The sequence below is a fragment of the Drosophila innubila genome, chromosome X, assembly GCF_004354385.1.
Source record: "Drosophila innubila isolate TH190305 chromosome X, UK_Dinn_1.0, whole genome shotgun sequence".
Taxonomy (NCBI): domain Eukaryota; kingdom Metazoa; phylum Arthropoda; class Insecta; order Diptera; family Drosophilidae; genus Drosophila; species Drosophila innubila.
The window spans coordinates 18,760,608-18,788,241 of record NC_047626.1 but is presented as its reverse complement, the minus strand read 5'-3'; the positions used below and the strand labels follow the sequence as shown (position 1 = coordinate 18,788,241).

General features: G+C 35.8%; 2 protein-coding genes across 3 annotated transcripts; both read left to right on the top strand.

Annotated features, from left to right (window-relative positions):
* The first annotated feature begins 750 nt into the window (after positions 1 to 750).
* Positions 751 to 7,272, top strand: LOC117793312 (regulator of G-protein signaling 7). The gene is made up of 7 exons (XM_034633600.1): positions 751 to 2,973; positions 3,885 to 4,132; positions 4,198 to 4,381; positions 4,445 to 4,731; positions 5,133 to 5,246; positions 5,317 to 5,442; positions 5,514 to 7,272. Exons 1-7 carry the CDS (start codon positions 2,047 to 2,049, stop codon positions 5,839 to 5,841), a joined length of 2,214 nt encoding a protein of 737 aa, XP_034489491.1. The 5' UTR covers positions 751 to 2,046; the 3' UTR covers positions 5,842 to 7,272.
* A 5,583-nt stretch (positions 7,273 to 12,855) lies between these two features.
* LOC117788598 lies at positions 12,856 to 27,078 on the top strand. Of its 2 annotated transcripts, none has more exons than XM_034627409.1 (3): positions 12,856 to 13,921; positions 24,704 to 25,100; positions 26,140 to 27,078. In XM_034627409.1, the coding sequence occupies exons 2-3, from the start codon at positions 24,705 to 24,707 to the stop codon at positions 26,362 to 26,364; spliced, it is 621 nt and encodes a 206-aa protein (XP_034483300.1). In that variant the 5' UTR covers positions 12,856 to 13,921; position 24,704; the 3' UTR covers positions 26,365 to 27,078. The 2 variants fall into 2 exon arrangements, with proteins under 2 accessions (XP_034483300.1, XP_034483292.1); XM_034627401.1 differs by lacking the exon at positions 12,856 to 13,921 and adding an exon at positions 24,142 to 24,203.
* Positions 27,079 to 27,634: the final 556 nt, after the last annotated feature.

Below are 27,634 nucleotides of genomic sequence, written 5' to 3'. Positions count from 1 at the left end.
TTATTACTTGTCAAAAAAGTTACTGGACCTACTATATACCGCATATTTATACCATAAAAAAAGCATAACTACATACATATACTTATTTGCAATGATAAACTTGTGTAAATACGTTAAGGATACAATAACGATTACGATAACGATATACAATGTGAGCGCCAAATAATCGAGTGCAGAGTTATTTGAGTGTGCTACACTTTACTCTCTTAGTTAAATATGGCAAATCAATCGATGAGATAGTTTTTGTGTTACATAGAACTTAAGAGTTGTGCTGCAAAATGCATGGGAATTATCCTGATTATAAGTTTTAACTTTACATAATATATACATAATTTTTTTTTTTAATTTATTTGAATATTCCAATTCCGAATTGTCAACAAAATTTAACTCAAATTTGTATAAAAGCCATAAAAATAAGTTCACTATAAATTAATAATATAAAAAAACAAGCAAAGCTGCAAAGTAAAAACAACAAATCGATAAAACGAAAATAAAAACAAAAGAAAACATGCATGCCTAAATGCACATAAATATTTAGAATTACATATTTACAACTTCTTTTTTTTGTTAGCTGTAAGGAATTTGTTTAATTAATAAGCTTAGCTGAATATCGTATTTCATTTAAATAAAGCAATTACAAATTTAAATGTGCCTTTACGTTGCGCAGTGTGACCAGATTGACGCATCAATATTTGCCAATTGGCAGCGCTGACGCACTCACAACAACAGCTGGTGCATGCCAGAGAGCGCGAGAGCGACAGAGAGACTGAGAGCGCTCGCGTCACATTGTGTGGGTGCGCGCTTGTGTCTGTGACTGTGTGTGGGTGAGAAGCATATATGTATGTTAGGTGGTGGGGGCGGTGGGCAAACAAAAATCGATTGCAACAGCAAATCGACTAAAGGAAGCGCCGTATAATAAGGCACGAATCCGCGAAGAGAACGTGAACAACGCACTCGGCAGAGGCAGAAAGCTAAAGCTAAAGCAGAGAGTAAGAGAGAGAGAGAGGAAGAAGCAGTGGCACTTGAATTGACTTTGGGCTCATCCTACCCACCAGCCCCCCGCGTATCCGTAAAATGATTACAGGCTAACGCCAAAAAGAGGAAGCAGCTGAAGGCAAACGAAGAAGAACAAGAAGAAAAAACAGCAGCAACAGCACAGCCAGCGACAGCAGAGGCAGAGCAGCAGGGCCAGTAGCAGTAGCAGCAGCCGCAGCAGCAGCAGCAAAACATAGCTAAGCAAAAGGGAGCTAAATATTTTTTTTATTTATAACAAATTTAAAAGCTGGCCAAAAAGTAAATAACCAATTGAAATATTAATTGAGAAAGAAAATTGTGCAGTTGCCTTGTCCCCCCGGAGTATCGGAAAGTATCTGTGTGTCTTCGTGTAAGTGTACGTGTGTATGTATGTGCGTGTGCGTGTGGGTGAGAGTGTGTTGAACGTTATTGCTGCGCTTTTTTTCTGCAAGCGAAAATTGTGATATCGAAGAGACACACGCAGCGAAAAGCGCAAACGTTGCAAAGAGACAGAAAGTGGCGCCCCCGCTGGACAGGCGACAAAAGCGGCGAGCAATGCAAAATGGAGCTGGATAAATGACACAACGCAATTGAAATAACACTCAAGTGAGCAACGAAAATAGCAGGGAGTGAGAGTGAGAGCAAGAGGGAGAACGAAAGCTGCAACTTTTGCCTGTCGTACATACACATGTACATATATACACATACATACAAACCGTAAACGCACGCACACACACACCTACGCTTACACTAACACGGACACAGAGGAGAAGGAGAAGAAGAAGACGGAGGCGAAGGCGAAGGAGGTAAGGGAGAAGGCGGACAGCGAATCGTTAACGCACACATCAGAAGGATAAATATATATATATATATTATATGTATGTACACATAAGTATATATGTATATATAAAAGGGATAAAACGGGACTGCGTTGATTCAAAATAGCAACGCGAACTGCCGGCTTGGCAGCGGACGCATTTATAAATAGCTCGCTGAGCAGAAGAAGCAGCACAGTCCAGCGGTGGGTGTACAATGGTAACAATGAACTCGGAAGCGGACAAAACACAGAGCAGCACGCAAGCAACCAACGCGCTCGCTATGAGCAGCGCGCCCAAGTCGCCAGCAACAAAAGCAGCCACAACAACAACAGAAGTGGCAGCTGCAACTGCAACGGCAGCAGCAACGGACAACAGTACAGTGTCAACGTCAGAGGCAGCAACAGCAACAGCAGCAATAACAACAACAACAACGGCAATAGCAACTGCAACGTCCACGTCAACGCCGACAGTGACAGCAACTGCGAATGGCAACAACAATGGGCCTGCAACAACAACTGCAATCGAAGCTGAAGCTAAAACTAAAACTGAGCCTGAACCGCTGGACAATGTCAATGCCAATGGTAACAGCAACAGCAATATCCAGATGACTAACAGCAGCACCACAGCAGCCAGCAACAGCAGTAGCATCAATACAAACACCACAACTAACACCACCACCACAACTAACACCACCACTATCAACGTTACCACCGCCAGTCCGACGACAACAGGCAGCGCTGCCGCAGCGAACACTGCAGTCACTGCAGTCACCACTGGCAACAGCAACTGCACAACAACAATTGCTGCTGCTGCCACGCCGCAATTCGGCAGAAGCGTTAGTGTGAGGGATGCAACAGCGCCAAGTGGCAGTGGTGCAACACCAAGCGCCGCCAAATCAAGTGCCCTGCTCAGCGTGGGCAGCAATCATCATCATCATCATCATCATCATTCCACCACGCAGTCTCAAACGCAGTCGACGTCACACTCACAGTCGACGTCACATTCGCAGTCGACGTCACAGTCGCCGTCGCAGTCACAACAACAACCGCCAGCGCCAGCGCAGTCGTCGTCACAGCAGACGCATCATCAGCAGCGCGGCAGCAAAAACGAGGATGCACCCAATATACTTGTCTACAAAAAGGTAACAATCTAAGCCAACTTCATGCCCAATTTAAGTTGACTTCTCTTGAAAATATCCTGGATTCTTTAATTGTATCCTTAAACTTCCTGTTATATAGAGAATGTAAATAACAAGTGTTATTATTTTCCCAAAAAAAATTTTAATCATTGAGAAGATATCCTTCTCAGTCTTTTAAGATGAATTGCAAATTTATTTTTAGACAAAAACCATTTTAAATTACTTTTTCACTATGTAAAACTTGTGAAATTCACGATTATTTCCACAGAAAATGTTAATGAGAGCTTACATTATTGTTATAAAGCTGTTGAACTCAAAGAAATCTTAAGTAGAAAAAAATATCTTATCAAAGAAAAAATGCAGAAAGATATATTTTATAAACAGCGAGATATTATGCTACATCAGTAATTAATTTCCTTTGAGGAGTGTTCCAGAAATGTAAACCAACCGAAAAGCAAACAGAAATGTGTGGGATTTTATGTTGGTTTGCGGTTGTCTGTGGTACAGCCGTTTATAAGTTTTACTCTCAGTCTCCGAATCTTTTATTTTAACAAATGCAAAATAGTTTTAATATAAAATGTTAATGATAACTAATTCCACTGCTAAATATAAACGTGCCTTGAAATAATAAGTGAAAGAAAAACTTGATCTGTTATCAGTTTGAAGAAAAGTCTTTGAATATGGAAAGTATTAATATTTTCTTTATATCTTTTCTCATACTGCAAATCAATTCTAAAACTATCTTAAACTGAACTTTAAGTTTCTTTAAAATTAACTTACCTTTGATAACACTAAGACTACCAGTATTTCGAGCATTTCATTTGATAGGCAGGTTTATGAGGATAGACAAACAATCCTAATTATTGTTTAATTGCTTGAATTTCATGGTCCGCCTTTGTGACTCTTCTTTTCAGATGGAGGCGATCATTGAGAAGATGCAGGCGGAATCGAGTGGCGTCGCTGTACGGACGGTGAAGGCGTTTATGAGCAAGGTGCCATCGGTGTTTACGGGTGCTGATTTGGTGGCATGGATATTGAAGAACTTTGATGTGGAGGATGTCACTGAGGCGCTTCACTTTGCCCATCTGTTGAGCTCCCACGGATACATCTTTCCCATCGATGATCATGCGCTGACCGTGAAGAACGATGGCACCTTTTACAGGTATGCAAATAATGTAACATACTTTAAGGCGATAATTGAAATAACTCGAGGAGTTCTTTGAACAGATTTCAGACACCATATTTCTGGCCATCGAATTGTTGGGAGCCTGAGAATACGGATTATGCTGTATATCTCTGCAAACGCACTATGCAGAACAAGACGCGACTGGAACTGGCCGATTACGAGGCCGAGAACCTGGCCAAGCTGCAGAAGATGTTCTCCCGCAAATGGGAGTTTATATTCATGCAGGTGAGTCATAAATTAGACATCAGTTTTATCTCATGACTTACTTGATTTCCTCCTCGATCTCAGGCCGAGTCACAGAGCAAGGTGGCGAAGAAGCGGGACAAATTGGAGCGCAAGGTGCTGGATTCGCAGGAGCGCGCCTTTTGGGATGTGCACCGACCGATGCCAGGATGCGTCAATACCACCGAGATAGATATCAAGAAGGCGTATCGACGCGGCGGCTCCAGTCATGGCACCGGCTCCGCTGGCGCCTCCGTGGCCAAGAATCCCGTCGAGCAGCTGACCCGCATCATTGCGTTGCGCAAACAAAAGCTCGAGCGGCGCACAATCAAAGTGTCCAAGGCGGCCGAAGCGTGAGTAAACGACAACTTTTGCGTTGGAAAGAAGAAAAGTCATGTTCGATTTGTACATGAAATGTTAGATAGACATAGATAAAGATTTGCAGATTCTGTAATGCAGAACATGAATCATTTTGAATTTCAACGTACTATAATATAAAACATGAATAATTTTAAGTTTTAACGTTGACTATAAAGAAGTCGAAATTGGTTTGCTTTTTTTCCCTTTCGACAGTACGTGTAAGTTAGCAAAATATGAGGAAAATTGTAACTTCTTTTTACCATTCAGAAAGACTATAGACTTTTTATGGATAGTTAGTAGCTAAGACTTTGACAGGACTTTCTCGCCCACCCAGTGTATCTCAATTCTTAAGCAGAACTTTATACATATTGCACATTTATCCACGATTACACAGTTTGGTCGCCTACTACGATCAGTACAATGAGTTTGATTACTTTATAACCTCACCGGAGCTGCCCAATCCTTGGCAAACGGAAAGCACCGAGATGTGGGATACCGAAAAGAATAGGTGAGTTCAAATCTCAAGAGTCTTGCCCTCTTCCTCAAGTTCTTCAACTCATGCCCCTCTTCCCATGCAGCAAAGAAGTTCCTGTGCGTCGCGTCAAGCGTTGGGCCTTCAGTCTTCGCGAGCTGCTCAACGATGCAATTGGACGCGATCAGTTCACCAAGTTTCTGGAGAAGGAATACAGCGGCGAGAATCTCAAGTAAGTTCTATTCCCAATAAATGTCGCTAATTGAGGACTGTTTAATCAGTTTATCCTGTTGTCCTGTTTAGATTCTGGGAATCGGTGCAGGAGATGAAGGCGCTGCCCCAGTCCGAAATCAAGGAGGCCATACAGAAGATCTGGCAAGAGTTCCTTGCACCCGATGCACCCTGTCCAGTGAATGTGGATTCGAAATCCGTGGAACTGGCGCGCGAGGCAGTCAACTCGCCAAGTGGCCCGAATCGTTGGTGCTTCGATGTGGCTGCCTCGCATGTGTATCATCTGATGAAGAGCGACTCATATTCGCGATATCTTCGCTCCGATATGTACAAGGATTATCTCAACTGTTCGCGAAAGAAGATCAAGTCCATACCCAATCTCTTTGGGGTGAAACGTTGAGATACGCTTCGCCAATTGCCGATCGTCGCGCTCGGCTTTGGCTCCGGCTCCGGTTGAGTCGGATTTTTAAGGAAGATCAGAATAATCAGGAAGATCAGGCAGATGAGAATTGTGTGTGTCGTAGCTCCTAATCCAAATATTGGGAGTCGTTCTTCGATGTGTTTAACGTTGTTAACTTATTATTATATACATACATACTTAACTTGCCTCTTGCCACTAGGTCGCGTGTGTTCTTAACGTCATTTTGTTAACCGCTTATCGATTATCGATTACCGTTAACCTTATGTGCCCAGCGTAACAAAGCGCACAATATCCTGTCCTATCCTTTCAATCTTCCCTTTTCCCTTCCCCACAATCCAAGCTCTTTGCTGTCGATCCGTTTTCATTGCCCGTTAACTCAATTCAAATGTAACGAATACACCACTGAAAAACTATAGAGATATATATATATATATAGTATATACATACATACATATATAAACCAAAAAGAATTCTAAGAAAATGAAAAACAACTGCCAAGTGCTCCTCAATGAGGATATAAAGAAAGCAATTGTAAAAGCAGAAACAGCAACAGAAACGAAAACGAAAATGGAGGAGAAAGCGAAAGAAATAAGGAAATGCGAATGCGATTACGAAAATGGAAGCTAAGGATGTGATGACATGTGAAAGGATGCAGCCGATGAAAAGATGAATCGATAAACATAGTTACAAAGCTAAAAGCCATACCAACAGCAACTGCAACTGCAACCGAAAACACCAAAGAACAAAACAACAAAATAACGTATAATCACTTAGGTACAAGTAATTAGCATAAAGTTAATGATTAACAAAATTAACCACAACTGTCAAAGCAAGCGCAACTTAGCAATTAACTAACAAGTACTTACATACTATATACATATAATTCTATTAGCATGTTACAAAACTGCAATCAAAACAATCGAACAATCGAATTAGTCAAATCGAAAGCTGACGTTCATTTAATCATCAATTAATCAGACGATATTCGTTACTCTTTACTCGCTACTCGCCATTTACTGAATACTCGCTCTCTCTTGTTTAGAATTCATTTACACTTTTCCACACATTTCCACCACACACACACATACACTCACATATCGCTAAACGCAACATACAAATTTCAAAACTCTTAAATGTAATATGAAATATTTTCTAATTTTGTTGTGTCTATATGTATAACTTAGTATATATAAATATAAATTTCGAGAAGTGTGACGATCAGTTGCTGATAAGTTGTTGAGAACAGAATGTAGCATTCAGGAAGAGAAAGAGAGAGTTAGAGAGGGAGACGGAGAAAAAGGTTAAGCAAACTGTTGACAATAGAGGACAGGGAAATGTTGGAATGCAAAAATTACAAATTTTTAGGAAAATATTCAAAAAGTGAGCTTTACAATGACGTTAGGCAGTTGAGAGTGACAAAGAGAAACTTAGAGACAGAGAGAGAGAGAGAGAGAGAGAAACAATTATGTCTCGTAGCTCAGCTACGTACATGATGGATGCATCACAGAGGGGAAGGTGGGGCAATCAATCAACTCGATTTATCTGAAAAGTGAGTTAAACAACCGATATTATTATAGCTCAAGTTATAGTCGTATCATTGGAGAATCTGAAATGCATCTTCTCAGCTCGACAAATGCGAACACAAGGGCTAAGAGATAAAGAAAAGATACACACACACATACATATGCAAACACAAATACATTGACAAAGACGCTCACTCTAAAGAGCTGTCTGTGTTAATGTTATTGTCGATGTCGGGTTAGGAATTAGACATATAGTTTACTCGTAAGCATATACTTATATTACGTACGGAATACGCACACATGCGCACACTCATACACACGCACACACATACATGAGGTGAAAGTGAGCAGCAAGATGAGTTTAAGAAATATATATAAAGTGTTGCCTACTTTTGGGCTTAGGTCACAAAAATAAAAAAAAATAATTGCAAATAAATGAAGAAAAGAAAAATATAAAAGAAATATCTCTTTGTGTATGTAATTGTATTGTAATTATTGTATGTTTGTAAATGTAAATGGTGTCTAATTTTAAACGATATACAAAACGCAACCAAATAATTATTAATATTAACATATAAATATTGTATTCATATACAATCTCAATGTACAACGCACATACATACTTATATATGTACATATGTATGTGCGTATGCGTGTTAATAGTCAAATTTAAATCAATCTAAATCAACTGAAAGATGCTAAACTACTTGTCAAGTAAGAGTAAGAGAAACTACAGCAACTTTCAATTGTTGCATTTACATTTTCATTGTTATTTATGCTAATTTCAATTCGCAAATCTCAAAATATTGTTAAACTATTTTCAAACTAATTTTGTTGTCGTTTCCTTTATTACCCACCGTTCAGTAAAACAAAAAAAAAAACAAAAACAAATGAAAAAGAAAAATAAAAAGAAAGGGAAATACCTAGATGAAATATTATAAACTATACAAACACTTACAATGAAAATGAAACAAAAAAGAAACTATATTGGAGAGTACTTAAACAATATATTTAACTATGTATACAATATAGTTCTACTACTTACGAGTATAATACATACATACGTATGAATGTATGTATGTTTGCCAGAGTCAAAGTCAGTCAGTCAGAGCCCAGAAGCTGGAAACAAACTACTCAAGCAATTTCAATCGGTTTTTGTATTACTTCTCGCAGCTACTTGTATCCATTATTGATTTACTAACTTACTCCAAAATGTAGAAATAAACGTCAAGTACGAGTACTCAAGTAAATGCCAAGCCAAAGCAAATACAAATGCAAAACGAAACAAAACAAAACAAACTAATTAAATGAATCGTAAATCAGTCGTACTAAGCATAGCTAAAATGTATTGTACCTATTGTATGTAAACTTGTATGTCAAATTCAGATACAGATACAGAAACTGTAACTTTAACAGATACTAAAACTGAAACTGAAACTGATGCTGAAACTGATAAGGAAAATGCAAATAAAACTGAAACAGTTTTGGAATCTAGATTCTAGAATCCAAAAATGCCCGAATCGAATTTGATTCCGGCTTATACATATATCACGACTTCTTAGGCTAGCCAAGAACGGGAATGCAAGCGGCCACGTTTATTGTAAATTGTTTAACTACAAAAACAACAACAACAACAAATGAACACTTAATAAATAAAGGCACAACTTCTGCAAATTGAATTGTGACGCCAACTATTAACAACTAAATTAATTTCTCAACTCTTTGAATTCTAGCAGGTGCAAACGAAATAGCAGACATCGTCTCTTTTTCTCTCTCTTCCTCTTTCTCCCTTTCTTTGATATATCACATTTAGTCCTATAACAGTCGATTGAAAGCTCTTTCTTTGGTAAAACGAGGGTTTCATTTATGTGAAAACCAGTGAGTCAAATTGAAACAACTATTTCGATAAAAGGTTCTGTTTCGATTTTGTCCACTGTTTGGAAATCAGTTCTTACGTTGAGTTCATAAAAATAGGAATCTAAAATCCTTTTAATCCAGCACGTCAATTTTTTTTTTAAGTTTTAAAATCCAGCATATCAAATAAAATTCGCCTCGAGATTTGAGGTCAGAAACAAAATAGACTTCGGATTCAACGCAACAAAATAGATAAGGAAATGGTAGTCTAATTCCCCAACAATAGATCACGATGAAATCTGTTGAATGTAAAGAAACTCTCTTGATTTGACGTAAAGCTGATGAATAATAGAGGTAATCCATAATATGTACTAATATAAATAAAAAAAAAGATGAGTTTCTGAATTATGGGATATCGTGGTTAAAAAAAAATTTTAATAGGGAAATTGAAGAGCTGCTTAAATCCACCACTTTCTGTTAGGATTAAAAACGATCTATTTTTAGAGTACGACAACATTGAAGAAAAAAAAACTTAAATTTAAATTTGTTATATGCAACTTTAAAATAATCCATAGATAACAATAAAAAAAGGTTACTTTTACCACAAAAGATTTTCCAAAATCTTCTGGATTTCGAGCTCATAAGGATCCAGAAGCTCGTGTCCAATTGCGTGTTGCGTTCACAGCTTCCATATCGAGTTGAGCTCGTTTTTAAAGTATCTTCGGACTCGTGACGGTAGTGTTGTTATCTTGTTCCGTTGTTTACCCAGCGATAACGATGCTTCGAAGCTCTTCCCTCCGCTTGGTTGGCCCATAAGGTTAAAAAGTCTTATCAATGTCTATAAATTTTAGCTAAGTTATCTATTTGATGCAGGGCTCGTAAGTCAGACATAAGCTATTTACAAGTTCGTCTTTTGTTTTCATTCAAATGAAGTACCTAAAATACAAGATAGTCATAGATGGTGAGCTCGGTCTGGGGCTGCTGGGTAGATAGATAAGGCCCCGGACGTGATACTTATTGCAAAGCGAGAAGCAAAAACAGCCAGATGAACCACAATTGCGGCTTCTTGCCAATTCATTCCGCAAATTAGCAACAAAGTCGAGTCTTAACTCTCAGAATTAGCCGGCAAAATGGTTCCGATCACGTTTTTGACATTAAAAAAAAGCAAAAACCCACAAAACGCATAGCGGTGGGAAGAATCAGGGGGTTGATCGCAATTTAGCTGGAAATTGTTGATCTTCTTCAAGTCATTGCACTGCAAATCTAGTCTATAAAATAACGAAATGAATCCCAGAACTCAAGCTCAATAACCAGGCCTAAAGTGGGGGCTCTGGGTAAATGTACTACTCGAATTTGTACGATCCCGTCTAACTGTAAAACATTTGAAATGACTGTTTGAATGCCAAATGAGTTGTACCAAGATAAATCTGTTCAATTAAAAGGCCAACAACAGTTGAATTGACTTTAATATCATGTAACCCCAATCGATATGCCTTGTTGCCAATTAATCAGTCAATAATTTCATTAAATGGGAACATGAACTCCATTCACCCCTTCCAGAACTGTAATTAATGTAGGAATTCCATTGAAGGGCAGCCAACTCAAACTTCAAATCATTCAGTTAACGAAAATATGGAATGTATACCCCTTATAGTATAATATTCTATGTTGTTCAGATAGAGATGGTATTTGAATATAGATATTTTTTGGCTTATGCTAGGGTATATAAGGTGCGATACATCGAACATAGATTCATTTCAAAAATCTTTCAATTCTTCACTGTCAAATCACATGACTAAATAAAAAACGTATGACGCAATCTCAAGAATGATTAGAATATACTTGTACAGTATACATATGTATATGAATATGTCTGTAAAAATGTATGTAAATGTGTGTGTATATATATGCACTTCCCTTGATAGGTAGATAGTGAAACTGATGTCGTCAACCCAATTAAGGCGTGTTCAATGATGATAACAGACTTCCATAAATTGCATGCATCTTATTTTTTTTTGTCTCGAATATTCATTGCAATGGTTTCAACTTGACAATAAATTTGACCGATTCTGCTAACCGGTCTTGAACCGGACCGGCATCATCAATTTTCTCTCGAATTGGGTCTTAATCAGAACTTTTAAAATTTGCGACTCACTTAATCTCAATTTAACATAATTATGTGAGTATCTTCGAAAAAAAACTAAAATATTTAATTGGTTCAATAAAAAAACTGTTATTTCAAGTTTTTATAAACAAATTAATCATAAATTAGATTTAAATTTGAATTTTTGTTATAAATTTATAATTTTCGGGAAAATTCAAGATAATTTTTATCCAATTTTAATAGCTTAAAACGCAATTCTCTTGCGTTTTTCGAATTTAATTAATGTCAAATATTGGAAAAGCCTTAAAATCATAAAACGCCTTAAACAAAAGCCATATGATAATTTGGATATCAAATTTACAGCATTTTGAAGAACATCCGTATCTCAGTTATCTTTTAATTTGACCTCAATTTCAGTACTTTCCAGGAGCTCTGTGATTTCGTGTTTTCCTTGGAACCCGTTTAATATTCCCTCATAACACGTTTATTGAGGATGACACTGAAATGATTAGATCCAACCGAATCTCTTGTTTACATATTTTGTAAATACGAGAGTCAGATATTCGTTTGTTTGTGTGCGTATTTATTTGCTTGGATCTCAACACAGTTCTGTTGAACTATTAAAAGTTTATATACATACATACATATGTAGATGTGTGGGATCCCCGATGAGTTCGCATGGCACGCGGTATGTTTATAATCTAGCTGGGTGTTATACAGTATTATCATACTCGTACCAGAAAACAGATTACTGTTTGTTTTTGCCACTGTGGAACCACAGTTTGCCATCCTCTAACTATTATCTAAAGCACACTGAGCAAAAAAAAAAAACAAACAATTATAATAATTATAATAATTATGTAGAAATCGGGGGACTCACATACATATGTATATATTCACAAACATATGAGGAAATTGGTAGAATTTAAGTGTAAACTCTTCATATGCATATTGAAAGAAAACAAAATCACTTGACCTAGGATTCTGTTTACTTTTCTCATGGCGCAGATATACGTATATATATAATAAACAATATATTCAGAATTCCGGGAACTATACATATGCGATTTCATGTTGTTTTTCTCAGTGTTGCGAATCATCTGCGAGTTCAACTCAGAGTGTGTGGATCATAAAATACTTCACAAATGTACACATGTGTGTATGTAGATTTGTAGGTGTAGATACAATCCTATATTATCAACATCCATCCACCCTGAGTGTCACTTGGCGAGTCAGATAAGGCAGCAACTTGATGCTTATCAGTGTCCTGCCAGCAGAGTACTAAATACGCACAACGCAAGAGAGCACGACGACAAAGAGCGCTCAGCAAAACAAACGTCAAAGAGAGTAACAAATATGCAGAGTAAGAAAGATGTTGCTGCTGTCGATGTCGCAGCTCGCGAGCATTGTTGCAAACGTCGAAGATGCTGCTGTCGCTAGTCGCGAGGCGTCGTCAAAGTCAGCGTCGGCCCCAAACAGCAACGCGACGCGACGCGTCGCCACAGTCAGAAGAGCGATCAAGTTGAGCGCACAGTTGCTGCTCAACGCTGCTCGCAAACAGTTGAGTTCAGTTCAGTTGAGTTGAGTTGATTTAAGCGAATCTTTTGAGAGTTGCCGCCATACTTAAAAACGAAAAACGTCAAGCGAACAAATCATTGGACAGAGTTCGGCTCTGTCTGCGTCTCCCTATCGGTATCGTTCTACTCCTACATACAAACATATGTACGTGTACATCCCCAAAGACCGGTCGTCACATATACGTCGTTGTCTCGTCGACACCGTCACCGTTGTCGTTGCTGTCGTTTAAAGTTCAAAGCCCACTGTAGATCCTTAAGAGGTGAACAGAAACTGGTAACTAAACTGCATATTTAAGAGAGAGAGAGAGAGAGAGAGAGAAGCAGCCACAGCCTTGAAGGAGAGTTGACCGACCAAACTAAAGAGCAACATCAGCTGCTGCGTGTTGTGATGGTGGCTTTTAAGAGCGGCTGCGAGGATCACAATCTCTGGCTTGGCCAGCAGCGATACGAGTATACGCAGAGTCAGCACCACGGCTAGAATATTGTACAAACGGTAAACAAGCACACACCCACACACATACACATTCGCAAATTGTGCATTCAACATAACATAAAAGTGCATTCAACTTGCCACAGACACAAATACAAATTAAAGAAAAATAAAAGATAAAAACAGCTCTGATTTTACGCCAACGATCTCGATCTCTACAACAACTGCAACAACATCCAAATAGAAACCACAAAATAATCAAAACATTTCTACAATATAAACAACAACAACAACAAGTGTAAAACGCGTGTGCAAAAAAATTCTGCGCTGAAACAATTTTCAAAGTTTTCGAATTTGTTGTTGCTGCCTTCGCGTGCGTTTTTTCTGCTTTTTTTTGTGTGTTGGTTTTTTTATTTTGTTTTTGCTATTCTTTGAAATGCAAATGTGAAATCGAAATCGCAATCGAAGCCAATCCAACGAAATTTCGCCAACAACAAGAGCAGCATCAAGAAGAGCATCAGAACTTCAAGAGAGACTAAGCGAGAGCGGGAGAGAACGCCAACAGTTTCATGTAAGTAACGAATTTGAAAATGAAACACGAAAAAAAACAAAGCATTCGGCAAACATGTTTATGTTTCAATTTCGCTCGTTGTTGCTGTTTCCTATTGTATTTTTTTTGTTTTGTGCTGTGCTGTGCTGTGGTGGGGTGGGGTGGGGTCTATAAATAAAAATGCCTCGCTCTGGTGGGGGGAGGCCATTGCTTTAGGGGTCAGGGGTAAGCAATCAGTACAGTCATTTTCCCACTTTATTTGTTAGCAGCGATAATCAGGCAATTTCTTATTGAAATGCCCAAAAGTGGAGCATTCATTTCAAACTTCTAGTCCAAACAGGTGTCATTCCAATACAAGTTTGTTCCTTTTCAATTAAGATAAATTTAACGCTGATCAATTAAAATGTGACTTTTTTTACAGTCAACGTTTTGTATGTTCCTTTAATCATATTTCCCATATTTCATATTGCAACATACAAAACAATAATAACGAAATAAATTTAAAAGCGATTTATTGATAGCTAAAATAATAAAAACAAATAATAAAAACCAAAGACTTGATTGACATATACCCTGTAGTGAAGCACACATTTACTTTTAATTGATAAATTCATACATACATTATATACATTTTTAGTATTTATTTGTATATAAATTTAAAAATAAACACTCGCAATACTCTTTAAACTTGCTATCAATAAGATCGCTTCGTTTCAACCTGTTGCCTGTCACTTACTTTGCATTCCCTCATTTCGAATGGTTACAGGGTATACAAAACATTATAAATACAACAACAAATTTAAAACGAAAACAAAACACAAATCGCTGGCAACGACATTAGCTTTTAGCTTTTAGCTTTTGCTTTCTATATATAGAACTATTTTTTTACTTTCGTATATTCTTACGTAGTCCAGCTGAGCGACAACAATAACAACAACAACTTGAAGAATACAATCAAAAAAGAAACATATGTGCATAAGTTTAACAAGAAGCTGAAAAATAATAAAAATAAATGAATATACATATGTATATAAGAATTAAAAAGAATAAAAATTAAGAATTAGTATAACGAAAACAACAACAACGTCGAGTTCCAATTATTGTCAAATGTCTACGTGACCAAACAGGAACTGTGAATAACGAATACACTCAGTCACTCATTCAGCCAGTCACAGCATCATCGACATCTAGAACAATTACAGCAAAATGGCTAGTCGACCCTCCCCCCACTCTACCCCTCCCCTATCTATCTCTCTGTAGTGCCCCCCGTCTCTACCCCTGTCCACCATCCTTGGCCCGTTTAAGCAATGCGTAATTTAGTCAATCAAAATGCGACGACGCCAACAAATTCGAGACTCACAATTAAGAGGCGCTGCGATCAATTAATAAGTACATATGTACATACATTAATGTTGTTCCCACACCTCTCCCCCCCAGACACATATGTATCTAGATACATTTATGCCTGGCCATAAGCATGGCTTACAGTTACATGCAACATCTAAAGAAATTGAAAACGATATGAACAAAATAAAAGAAAATGAAATGAAATGAAATTTGTGCCACATTTTCAAGTTATTCAGTTGCCGGGCCGATGCCTCGGTTATTTTTGTCGCCTCGCAATTAGTCGCAATTGTTTTACAGCTATCAGGCAACGTTTCATTTTATCAGTTTGTTGCCACAGACACAACAGATACAGATAGAGAGATACACAGCTATGATAAAAAAGGGTGGCATGAAATTCTAGACACAATTGTATCTCAACAAAGTGAATTCAACTGGAGATATCTTGAACTGAAGTATGTAGAAAAAACACTTGGTACAAGTTTTAGAATTGTGTATGCTATTATTGATAACTATTATATATCCCCTTAATGATACAATTGTATCTTATCTGCACGAAAATGAAAATTTATTTCGAACCTTTGGTATTTGAAACCACTGCTTTTTTACTTTTCTAATCTCAATATAGTTAAATATCATACCATATTTAAGTGAGGACAGTCAAATATAATTTAATAGATAGTACACATCACGATTACCATCTACTCCTAATTTCAAGACTTACTAAATAATAATTATACCAGGGAACAACACCGGAACCGGTACCGGAACCGTTAATTGAAACTAACCGTTTTATTTTTACTGTCGGAACTGAAACCTTTACTGAAATAAAATGTCTGTCAAGAACCGAATACCGAAACTTTTGTACCGGTTCGGTTGTGGTAAAGTTGCTAGCTCAAAGAGTTGACCAACTGCCAACAGTCATAACTTGTTCAAAACTAAACCGATTTTCAAGCGGAATGTCATTTTAAACATGGTTTGGCATCTTAATTTAATCTGCATTTAAATTTGTATCATCTAAAAAATTTGATATTTTTTCGATACTAAGCCATCTATCATCCAATTTTCCATACATACCCCTTGACATTTTTACAAAAATTTTGATCTCTCATAACTCCATCAAAACTTAACCGATTGTCAAGCGGAATATCATTTTTAACATGATTTGACCTTTAAATTGATCCTGCATTTAAATTTTTATCAACTAGAAAATTTGATATTTTTTCGATACTGAGCCATCATCAAATTTTCCATACCTCTTGACATTTTTTCAATAACTTTGATCTCTCATAACTTCATCAAAAATGAACCGATTTTCAAGCGGATTGTCATTTTGAGCATGATTTGGATTTAATTCTGGATTGACTCTACATTTCAATTTTTATCATCTAAAAAATTTGGTATTTTTTGGACCTCTAGGTCAAGCTAATTTTTTCGATGTTATATTTATTATAAAACGACATCTTAACATTTAAAATATTTCAAAATTGATTTGTTGTACCGTTACGCACCGGTACTGATAGCGGAACCGAAAGATAAAAACTTAAATAGAACATTTTACCGAAATATTTATTTCGGGATGTACCGGAAGCGAAACCGTAACCTCTATAGTTGTTTCGGTTTAATTCCCTGATATACTTATTTTATAGATGTGAATCTGAATAAAATTCAATAAATTTAGTATCAATGCACCCTTTTACATCACTCGTTCATTAAGCTTTCAAAATAAGGAAAGTCTCGAATATAACAACTCTGCCTTGAGCAACTCTATTAATAATAAATTGAACCTAAGCTAATAGAAAATTATAGCACAGAATGTGTGATTCTAGTCTTACCGTTTTCACATTGATTTTATATTAGCCTTAAATACCCGATTATATATCCGTTCTTGCTATGTTTTTACTATAGAGATTTGAGATCATATCACAGTCGACTTGGACTTTAAATTGAATAAGTTTCTGAAGGCCTCCAATTACATTTACAAAGTACAAATAAACTGTAACTGAGTTAAGTATATTTTATGGCAATTTTGTTTTGACCAAGTTTTTTATAGTGCTACACTTGCAAATCATTTGAAAATCTAGTAAAATTTTACTCGACTTCAAGTGATAAGTCCAGATGAACGGGATTAATCTGTCCGGCGACAGGTAATATAGTTGGACTTAATCCACAACACAACGAAAATGCATATACTCGTAATAATAAGAATATAAATATTAATAGTTATAATTCTGAGTCTACTATATACTTTATGTACATTTGTGGATCTGTAGCTGCTTATCGCCTGTCTACTTGTTTCAGTGCTGATAAGCGATAAGAAGATTCTGGACCCAGATGCAAATGCATTTTGCCTTTGTCATCCCTTTTCGAGCGTCAATCTGACGCATTTGCAGTATCTTTTCCACTCCCCTATATCATTTCCGAGAACCATTTTTTATGTGCCTTTTTGGCCGAACAAATTGTTAACCGCATTACTAATTTGTTTTAGGCTTTCAAAATACAAAATCCCCGTCATAATTTTAGCAAAGCAACGTCAGGGCCAACAGTTAGTATTATTATTATTATTATTCAGTTTTTATTATAAAATATTTTTACTTTTATTTCACTTTTATTTTGAAATTGCTGATTATGCTTGAGCTTGAATCCAACGTTGAAGGTTCGAAAACTTGCAGAGCCAGACAACTGCATTGAAATTCATTTCCGAAGACAACTAATCCACAAAAGAGACGATCCCAAAAATAAATGAAGAAATTACTGCAAAATGTGCATAAATGGAAGAGATTAAAATACTTAATTTGAGGTGATGATAATGATTACGACAATTATACTTGAGAATATTACGTATGCTTTCGAGTAATTCTTGACTATCTGCTATGTTCTGAGTTTCTCTTCTTCATATTGACCCCATTAACTGTAGTTTTCTGGGTTAAATCAAGTTCTACATGCTGGTAATAGAGTTGTGCAAGTGGATGTTAGTGTGTGAGTGTGTGTACTTTTATTATAGACAATTTGTTAAACTTGTTTTCTTGCCAGATGACATTTTGATGACTGCCACGAGATAGGCCCAGGAAGTTCACAGTTGTTTATTTTAAGTACATATATACAAACAGCGATTACAATAACATTAACAACAATAACAACAGGAACAGGTACACAATACTAATATAGTATATACAATATATACAAATATATATATATACAAATATATTCGATATGCCAAGTAAATGTATATTATAGTATATATTAATTGATACATATAAATATACAAGTATACTCGTAGCATCTGAGTGTAGTGGTCAATGACTTTAATGCGAGAATTCATATTCATTTCGCTCTCTACGAAATTTATGAATGAACATGCAATGCAATCGAATATGTCATGTGAATAATGTGACTAGGCACTTATTCAACTGTCACGAGTGCGAATAGATTCATCTTGCTCTAAAATAAATAAATGAATATGCAAGTTGCAACAATTCTTCAATATAAGTAATTGTAGTGTGCATTAATCAACAATCTTCAGTTAAAACTTAGAAAGCAATTTATTTTTTTCTCTCTGCATAATTAAAAATATTTCAAATTTAATTTTTAGATTTAAAAAATTATGAATATTATACATGCACTCTACTTTTGAAGTGAATATTAATGCAGACAGGCAAAAATATAGAAAAACTGCATTACAACACAAATTCGTTGTGCTCAATTTAAATAATAATACGTTAAGTGGAAATGTTTTTGAAAACATTTTAAGGTTTAAGGCAAGATGAAATTTTCCGTGGAAATGCTCATTTAAACCTTTTAAATTCAAAAGTTTTTAGAGTGAGAATTATTTTGTTATGTCTGATTGCAAGTTAACGTCTTGTTTATCTCGGTTAATGTGAAACCTTTGTACTTAGATTTGTTTAGTTTAGCTTTAGCATTCTATGTGCAACACTCACTCACACACTCACACACACACAGTCTGTGGTGTATCTTGGAATAAACACAGACAGTTATCGGATTTCGAGTCGAGTCGCATTTATGGCAAAGCACATAAGTCGATTCATCTAAATGTTGTTATCTAAATAAATAGCGAATGGCTTGTTTAACTGATGAATGGATTCAGATTTGCCAACAATTTCACAATGACTCAACAAATATGAGATCTGTATATGTGTGTGTGTGTGTGTTGGTGTAGTTGCAACATGAGCTGTAGATCTGCCTCGACTGCATTTCCCAGGCGAATTTTAAATGCACTCACGCAATTACACGCCCAAAAATGTTAAGTATACGTCAAGTGCGCCAGGCGCCAAAAATAACAGAAATTGTTGACGTTGTAATGAATGAAGAAGCAGTCCATAAATTACTTAAAGGGACAGAGAGAGAGAGAGAGAGAGAGAGGGAGAGAGAGCGAGAAAGAGAGAGAAAGAAGAGGAATTGCAATGCCAAATCAACTAAATGTGTTCCTCAGAGCAGACCGTTAACCGTTTACCGGTTCGCGGGGCAGAAACCATCGCTGTGGCGTCAGTCAGTGGCATTGCCTTATCAGTCAAAAGCCTCGTCCTCGTCCCCGCCCTGAAGCTGGCTCGTCTCGACATGCCACGCCTAATGAAACTGCTATTGACAGCGCATAAATATTTACATTTGTCACCAGAGTGCACGATACATATTGTATCTGCATCTTGAATATCGCATCTGTATCTTGAACCATTTTCAATGGCGTATATTAACGTTGTAAATTACATTAACAATGAATATTTATTAATTAATGAATCTGACACAGCTGCCACCAGTTACTACAACGGATTCTTCAGTTTTATCACAAATATGCGAGCATATTAAAATACATTTTAAATAAAAATCACGCGCACTCTCAACTGAGACGTGCACTTTGCGGCCTCTTCAGATAGTTATAATCATCATCATCATCATCATCATCATCATCATCATCATCATCATCATCATCATCATCATCATCATCATCATCATCATCATCATCATCATCATCATCATCTGTGGTTACTGTGCTGATCTTCAGCTACTTACAATAACTGAAGCAATGTAAGATGAACCGCAGCTAAATATATTAAATTGAATATTAATTATTGAAAATTATTTTAATGAGAATCATAAGTTTCCTAGTTACTACCTTTAAAATTACCTTTAACATATAGCGCAAAATATGAAAATATTGATTTTTTTTTAATATTGTGTGCATGATTTATTATTTTTAATTGCCTAATATTTAATTTTAATAATTTTATTTACTTTAGAATAATAACTATAATAATTTTGGTAGTTTATTAATAGACTTTAATTTAATTATGCTAAAAAATTTGAATTGATTTTTCAGTTACTTTATTATTATTGTGTATTTTATAACGATCGATTAATTATTCAATTATTCTAAAATTATTTCTCAAGGTGCACAGCAGGAGAAAACCTTTAAAAAAAAACAAATCTTTTTCTCATATGGAAAGACATTTCTATTAGATCGTTGGGCAGTTAAGAACTGGTTTGAAACTGATCGACAGATGTTATACAATACAATCTATTGCTGAGAAGCGGGTAGTGGGCGGAGAGGGGGGCGTGGTACACTCAATTAAAAGCAAATAACAATAGCAAAAAGGGTTCAGAATTAGATTTCAACGTCTTTTATATGAGTATGTGGAATAGTTAATTGTAAATGGTGAATTGTTCTGTGTGAATTATTAATTGTTAATCTTTGTGGGCTGTGAGAACCGGTTAATCCAAGACAAAGACAATCACAAAAGCGGAAAAAACCAAAATGAGACATTTACATTACGAGCTTCCCAATAATAACAACGACATATTATTGTGAACTTCAATTACCGGACAAATTGTTATGGAGCAACTTTATATTGTTAATCTTTTCTACTCTCACAGAAGACATTATAGCTTGAGCTTGAATTAAATTAATGTTGTATAGTAGGTAACTAGAAAATATAGGAAATTGTAGTAATATAATGTGAAATTGCTTAGCAATAATTGGTCAAGTAATTGCTTTGACAAAAAAAAATTACACATATAGTACATGGCTCAGTTTTGACAAAGCTAGGAATGTTTGAATTTATTAAAGTAATTGAGATGATTAAAAGTGAAAACTTGAAATATAAAATCTGAAAATTTTGAAATTCCGAAGGTGGGAATTTTTTTTTAAAAATCGAATTTGAATTCGATCTAGAGGAAAAAGATTTACAAAATTAATTAAATTGAAATGCAGAATAAAATTTTGAAAGCCAAGGCAAAGTGATATTCCGTTAAAAAAACGGTTTGACCAGTTCTTGAAAAAGAATTTGTTGGTTATGGGTCCAGTTCGGATATTAAAAATGAAACGGAAAAAAATACAAAAAAAAAAAATAACTTTCTTAAGCGAAGTAAAATAAAATAAGTTTCGGTTTTTCAATGTCTCCTAAAATTTTATAAAATAGATAAATTCAAATTTGACATTGATTTCTATACATTTTACGTCAAAATATATGTTGTATAGTTATCAAACTCCATAAATACACATTGAAAAACCTGCCTTTAGTCTATTAGTTGGCTAGTTAGCTTAGTATATTATAGGAAGAGAGTATTTAATTTGTGACACAGTGACAATTGTGAAACGTTCTTAAACGTTGTTGCTGCTGGCTTCTCATGTTGCGCATACGCAGCGTTGTCATTGTCAATGCCCTTGTTGTTGTTGGTGTTGCTGTTGCCGTTGACAGACTCTGCACTCCGTGCTGCCATCCACAATTTGCATTTACTTATATTAATTTTCCGCTATCCTATGCACTTTTCCAGTTATGCTTTAACATTGGTCCGGTGAGGTTTGCTTCGCGTCGGTTTTGGCTCGCAAAAATCGTCTCGGTTTTATATTTGTCATTGTCGATTGTTGGTGTTATTGGTGTTGTTGTTGTTGTTGTTGTGGTAACTTAATGTCTTGGCCACAATGTGCTAATTGGCAGGTGTCACACAGCCGCCTTGGTACTTGGCAAACAGCGCGCCTGATAATTTGTTTATATATATGTATATGTATTTAAAAACAATAGAACTAATTGAAATTATCGCTGAAACAAAAACAAAAAATACAAATATAATAAAAATAAAAAAAACACGTGCATCTCTCAGTATTGCCAACCCCCGCCCCCCCTTCTCTTATCCACGTTACCACTGTGGTCGTTATTGTTGCTGTTGTTGTTGTTGCTGTTGCTTATCAAGTGCCCCCAAGGTGCATGCGAGAATCTCGTGATGCACAGACGTAAATTGCTAATCGCCAAACCCGCCCTGTCACCAGCCACGCCCCCATCCCGCTGCCACCTCAGTTTCAATGCTTATTGATAAGCTGCAATTGTGCAGCTGTTGTTGTGTTTCGTTTGTTTTTTTAGTTATTATTTATATATATTTTGATATTGTTGTTGCTGCGTTGCTGCTTCTTGTTTCGCCCGCAATTAATTCACAGTTGCACATCAAGTATACGCCACATTAGCCGGCCTCCAGCGAACAATGCGATCTGTGATCGAAAAACTTCATCACAATAAGCAAGCGCCCCAGAAATTACATGTTTTCATCTTTTTATATTTTTAAAAATATAACTCTTGGGCAACTGGCTGACTAATTGGCTCATTGAATGATTGACTGATTGATTGACTGAGACACTGATTGACCGACTAACTGATTGATTGACAAACAATTAATTGACAAAAAAATGATTGACAGACTAATTGAGTAGCTGATCAAACGACTACCTGTTGATTGATATACTGACTGACTGAACGACTAACTGGTGATTGACTGACTGACGTAATGATTAAGTGACTGAATGATTGTTGAATAATTGAATGACTAATAGATTGTTCAACTTATTTAATGGCTTATTGATTGAGTGATTGATGGACTAAATGTTTGATTGATTGAATGACTAATTGACTGACCGATTGACAACTGATTGAACAATTAAATGACTGATTGATTGACAATAAGCCACAGTCCAAATATCAAAAAATTTTAATGAAAATGAAAAATCTAACAGATATTTGCTGAACAGATATTGGCAACACCGCTTTTTTAAAAATGGCAAGGAAAACCAAACAACAACAACAACAACTTACTAGATTAAAATGTCTTTATAAATCAATAAAAATATCAAATTAATTACTTGGCACAATCTATAAAATAATAAAAATGTCTGCCGCATTTATTTGTTAGTTAATTATTTTATTCTCAATCTGACTGATTGTTCATTTCTTATCTGATTTCGTGCTAAACGCACACGATTGAGAAGCATAAAGCAAAAAAACAAATGAAGTGCACGTAAAATGCAATCGCAAATGAGCAAAAGATACCAAGGAAAAATTCAAAGACAAGATTTCAATTATTGAACACATAAAACGGAAACTGCAAAATAAAACTGATAACTACTGACTCAAATACCCCTCACACTGTAAATTTCAGTAAATTGATGGAAATGTTTCAATGAATTTCTATTTAAAATGAAGGTCTCACCCAGTTTCCACAGCAAACTCGGGAAAATTGTCTGAAATGTCAAATATTTGTAGCTGTTAATATAGTTAAAGTTTTTATAATATTTAAAGTTTGATTGTGTTTCAAAAATTCAGCTAAAAACTGAATTAATACAAAGGAAGTAATTAAATAAATTCTCTTAATTCAGAATCCACTTTAGAAATAGCTCTGGAATTTAGTATATAAATCGATGAACAATCATCAGATAGAAAAGGATTTGGTTACCCAAAAATAATTAATAAACACGTAAATCTGGCAATGCAACAACTCATGGATACTTTTTCAAATATTATAGAAATCATTGAACAATATGAGTATGCAAATAAAACAATCATAAAACACCCAATTAATATCAATAAAAAAAAGTTAAGCTTTCAAGTAGCCCAAACAAATCGAAATCAAGCAAAATGCGCGCCGTTTACGACTTATTGCTGAGCAACGCCTTTGATCCCAGGTATGCATTCAAGATACAATTACACCCAGTACGTAGCTGTATATATGTACAATATGTACATAAGACCACAGTTGTAAATATGCATATCTATGTACATATGTCTGTTAGCCAGACGAGTCTCGGATTGTAATTGAATGTTAACCAATGTAAATTGAAGTTCAAGCGTAAATGCAAAAAATTCAACCCGCAAATATTTGGGCTTTTGATGACGCAGTCGATCAATATCTTCTATCTTCTCAAAATTATCGATCAGGGATCATCGGTGCTGAGAGATCAAGTTAAGGTTCACATTACAATTATTATTGAAATGAAATAAATAAAATTGACATTGTGCAAGGAACACGGATAAGATTTGATGAAAAAAAAATTGGATTGTCCAATTTTGATGCAAATTTAAATTAGTCGAGCTGCCGTTTTTTTCGATGTATTTTTACGTCACTACTGTCTACTCTTTAATATGATAAAAAAAATAATTTTTTACTGTATTTTATATCTTACAGCATGGTGCTACAAAATCACAACACGGTGGTGGCCCGTTCCACATTGACGCCGAACAGCAGCAGCCAGAACTTTGGCTCCCATCATGGGGGTCAATCGCTGGGAGTTGGACGAACACCGCTAAACGGGGGACCTAGCAATCAGAGACCGATTGTGGATCTGTTGGTGGCCATGGTGGCGGTACCAGTGTTAATCCTATGCGCCCTTCAGCTGGAGAAGAATCTTCACGAGATGCGCGAGAGTCCCGAGTCGCGTTGGCTGGTCTTTGCCCTGGGAATCGGCATGTTGGTGATAAGCGTTATCATCTGTGGATATGTGACACATCGCATGGGCGTCTGCATCTGGGCTGGACCCATCGATGAGGCCGGTAATCGTGCCGGCAATGGTGCACTGCCCCACGTAAGTATTACCACAATTAGGGATGCATACACCGAAAAAAAAAAGAGTTCTAAGATTTAAGTTTAAAATTCTTGATTTTAGCATGTTTTTTTTTTAAGTATGGATTCAGTATATTCTTGTTGAATTAAGACAATATATTGATTGCTAATTTTTGCAATTAGCAGATAATTTTTAGAAATCCAATCTGAAAATTTTCGAACATTCCTGATACTGATTGCATTTTTCGAACGATTAATACCGATTTTTCACTCGCTTTCATCATTTTTTTTTTTTATATAAAAAAGTATCACGTACTAAGCCAATTGATTTAAACAAAAAAGTATTATGTACTTTAGTAGGTACTGATTACTATGCAATGTTACAATGCATCGAATTTTTGAGAAAGTTTTCGTTTTACATTTAAATTATACCAAAGTCAACTTTAAGTTACACAGCCACACAAAAAAAAAGTGTTGCTCTGATCTGGGGGTCTCATATTGGATCATCCATTTTTCATTTTTAAAAATTGACTTCAAATTCGTAATCAGCTACCCCGAAATCCTGACGTGCTGTGGTAAAATGGACTTCGGATTCGGATTCAGCGACCCAAAAACACTATAGTAAGCATAGTGTGATGAGAACAACACTTTTTTTTGTGTGACTGTGTTATTAAACAAAAAATTACATTTTGTATTGGTAACATTTTTTTAAAATTTGATTATTTGGAGTTCGGGAACGGGATTAAAATATAAATGTTTTTATATAGATTTCACACTTACATTGAAAGATATTCTGTGTAATAGGCTATTTCCACTCACACTTGCCACATTGGCAACAAATCTTCACAATCATTATGAATGAGCCAAAATGATCATTCGGATTTTGTACTGAAATGAAGTCCACATTCGGGCCGAATGATGAAAATGGCGTCGAATGTGCCAAATGTGCTTTCGTGGAAATAGGCTATTTTATTTTTCTGATACCACTTTCAGATGGGCGAGATTTTCTTTGAAATAGCTTTATTTCACTAATAAGAAAAAAATTTATATTGCATTTGCAGATCAACTCGCAAAATGATGTGCTGCGTATTGTGGACTCGCTGCCGCCGAGCTACGACAGCGTGGTGAAGTGTGATTTGCCGCCTCCTGCCTACGATTGCCTGGTGATCGATCTGGATCAGAGCAAGGAGATGCAGCCGCAGACATCCGCCAAGGAAGTTCCTCAAGCTCAGGCTGCATCCGGTTCCATTTCTATCACCATGTCAGGTGCTACTCTGCACATCTGACTTGGATAGATGGATAAAAAAAAAGAGAGAGAGAGATGGAGAGAAGGAGTATCAGAGTAGTGGCAAGACGAGGCGGGACGTGGAAAGAAGAGGAGAGAGGAGAGAGAAAAAAAGAGATTTTTCGCTTGTGGCATTGAATTTGAGAATCTGTACTTCACCAACTACAATGGCGCCATCTATCGGTGGCTTTTGGGCTAAGCATATGGCGATGTATTTACTTCGATTTAAGATCTTAGAGTATTGTTTCTATCTATAGCGCATTCACTGAATACTTTTACAAATATTTGTTTCTCTGTTATTTTTTTTTTGTTTTTTTTTTCGTTTCTTATTTGGTCTACGCATCATTGTAAATATTCCTAAACAGCATCTAGTCCAAAGTTGTACATAACCTAAAAAAAGAGCTAAAGAGAAATACGCATAATAATACATTTACTCGTAAAAAAAAATATGAGTACAATTTGTATTTACTAGCGATATACAGATTTAAATGCCAAGTTTGTATGGGATACATACTTATATGGTGGTAAAAGAGGGCGGGGGAGGGGTGCATAGCAGTTACCATTTACCACATAGTCTGTAGATTTGTATTTATATACTTACTGTACATACGAATATGTATATTTATGTGCATATATCGAGAATTATGTGCATTACCTATCGATAACGATTACATTAAGCTGATTTCCAAAATAAAGAATTCCTATTATTATTAAATGATCTAAGTCTTTCATTTCAAACAGGTAAAGTATTTGTTCAAAGTACGTATGTATAAAAGAAAAACGTAAATTCCTGAAAAACGATTTATCTCCATCTCAGAATAAGCATTAGGTCTTTGCGGTGACTTTGCATCGAATAAAATGGTTATCAGATTGTTTCATACATACAAAATTTTTGATTTGGTAGTTTGATCTGAATACCTGTATCTCCTTTATTTCATAAAATAATTTATTCCCCAGATTTATTCCATTAGCGCTATATGTTGGAGTGATCCTACAAATTAAATTTAGAACAAATAATAATTAAAAATACTATATCCAGGTTACGGTCTTATTGCACTTATTGAAATTTATATATCCCTAGTTTTTATTTAAGCTGAATTCCTTTCAAAGTCCAAAGTATTAAATATGCGATTTACACTTAATTATTTCAAAATTTCGCAGAAAAATAAATTCGATATCACGAAAATTTTGCAAACTTTGCATTTATTTGTTGTTGTTTGGTTTTGTTGTTATTCTTTACACACAAAACGAATATTAAGTTTATTTTTGCA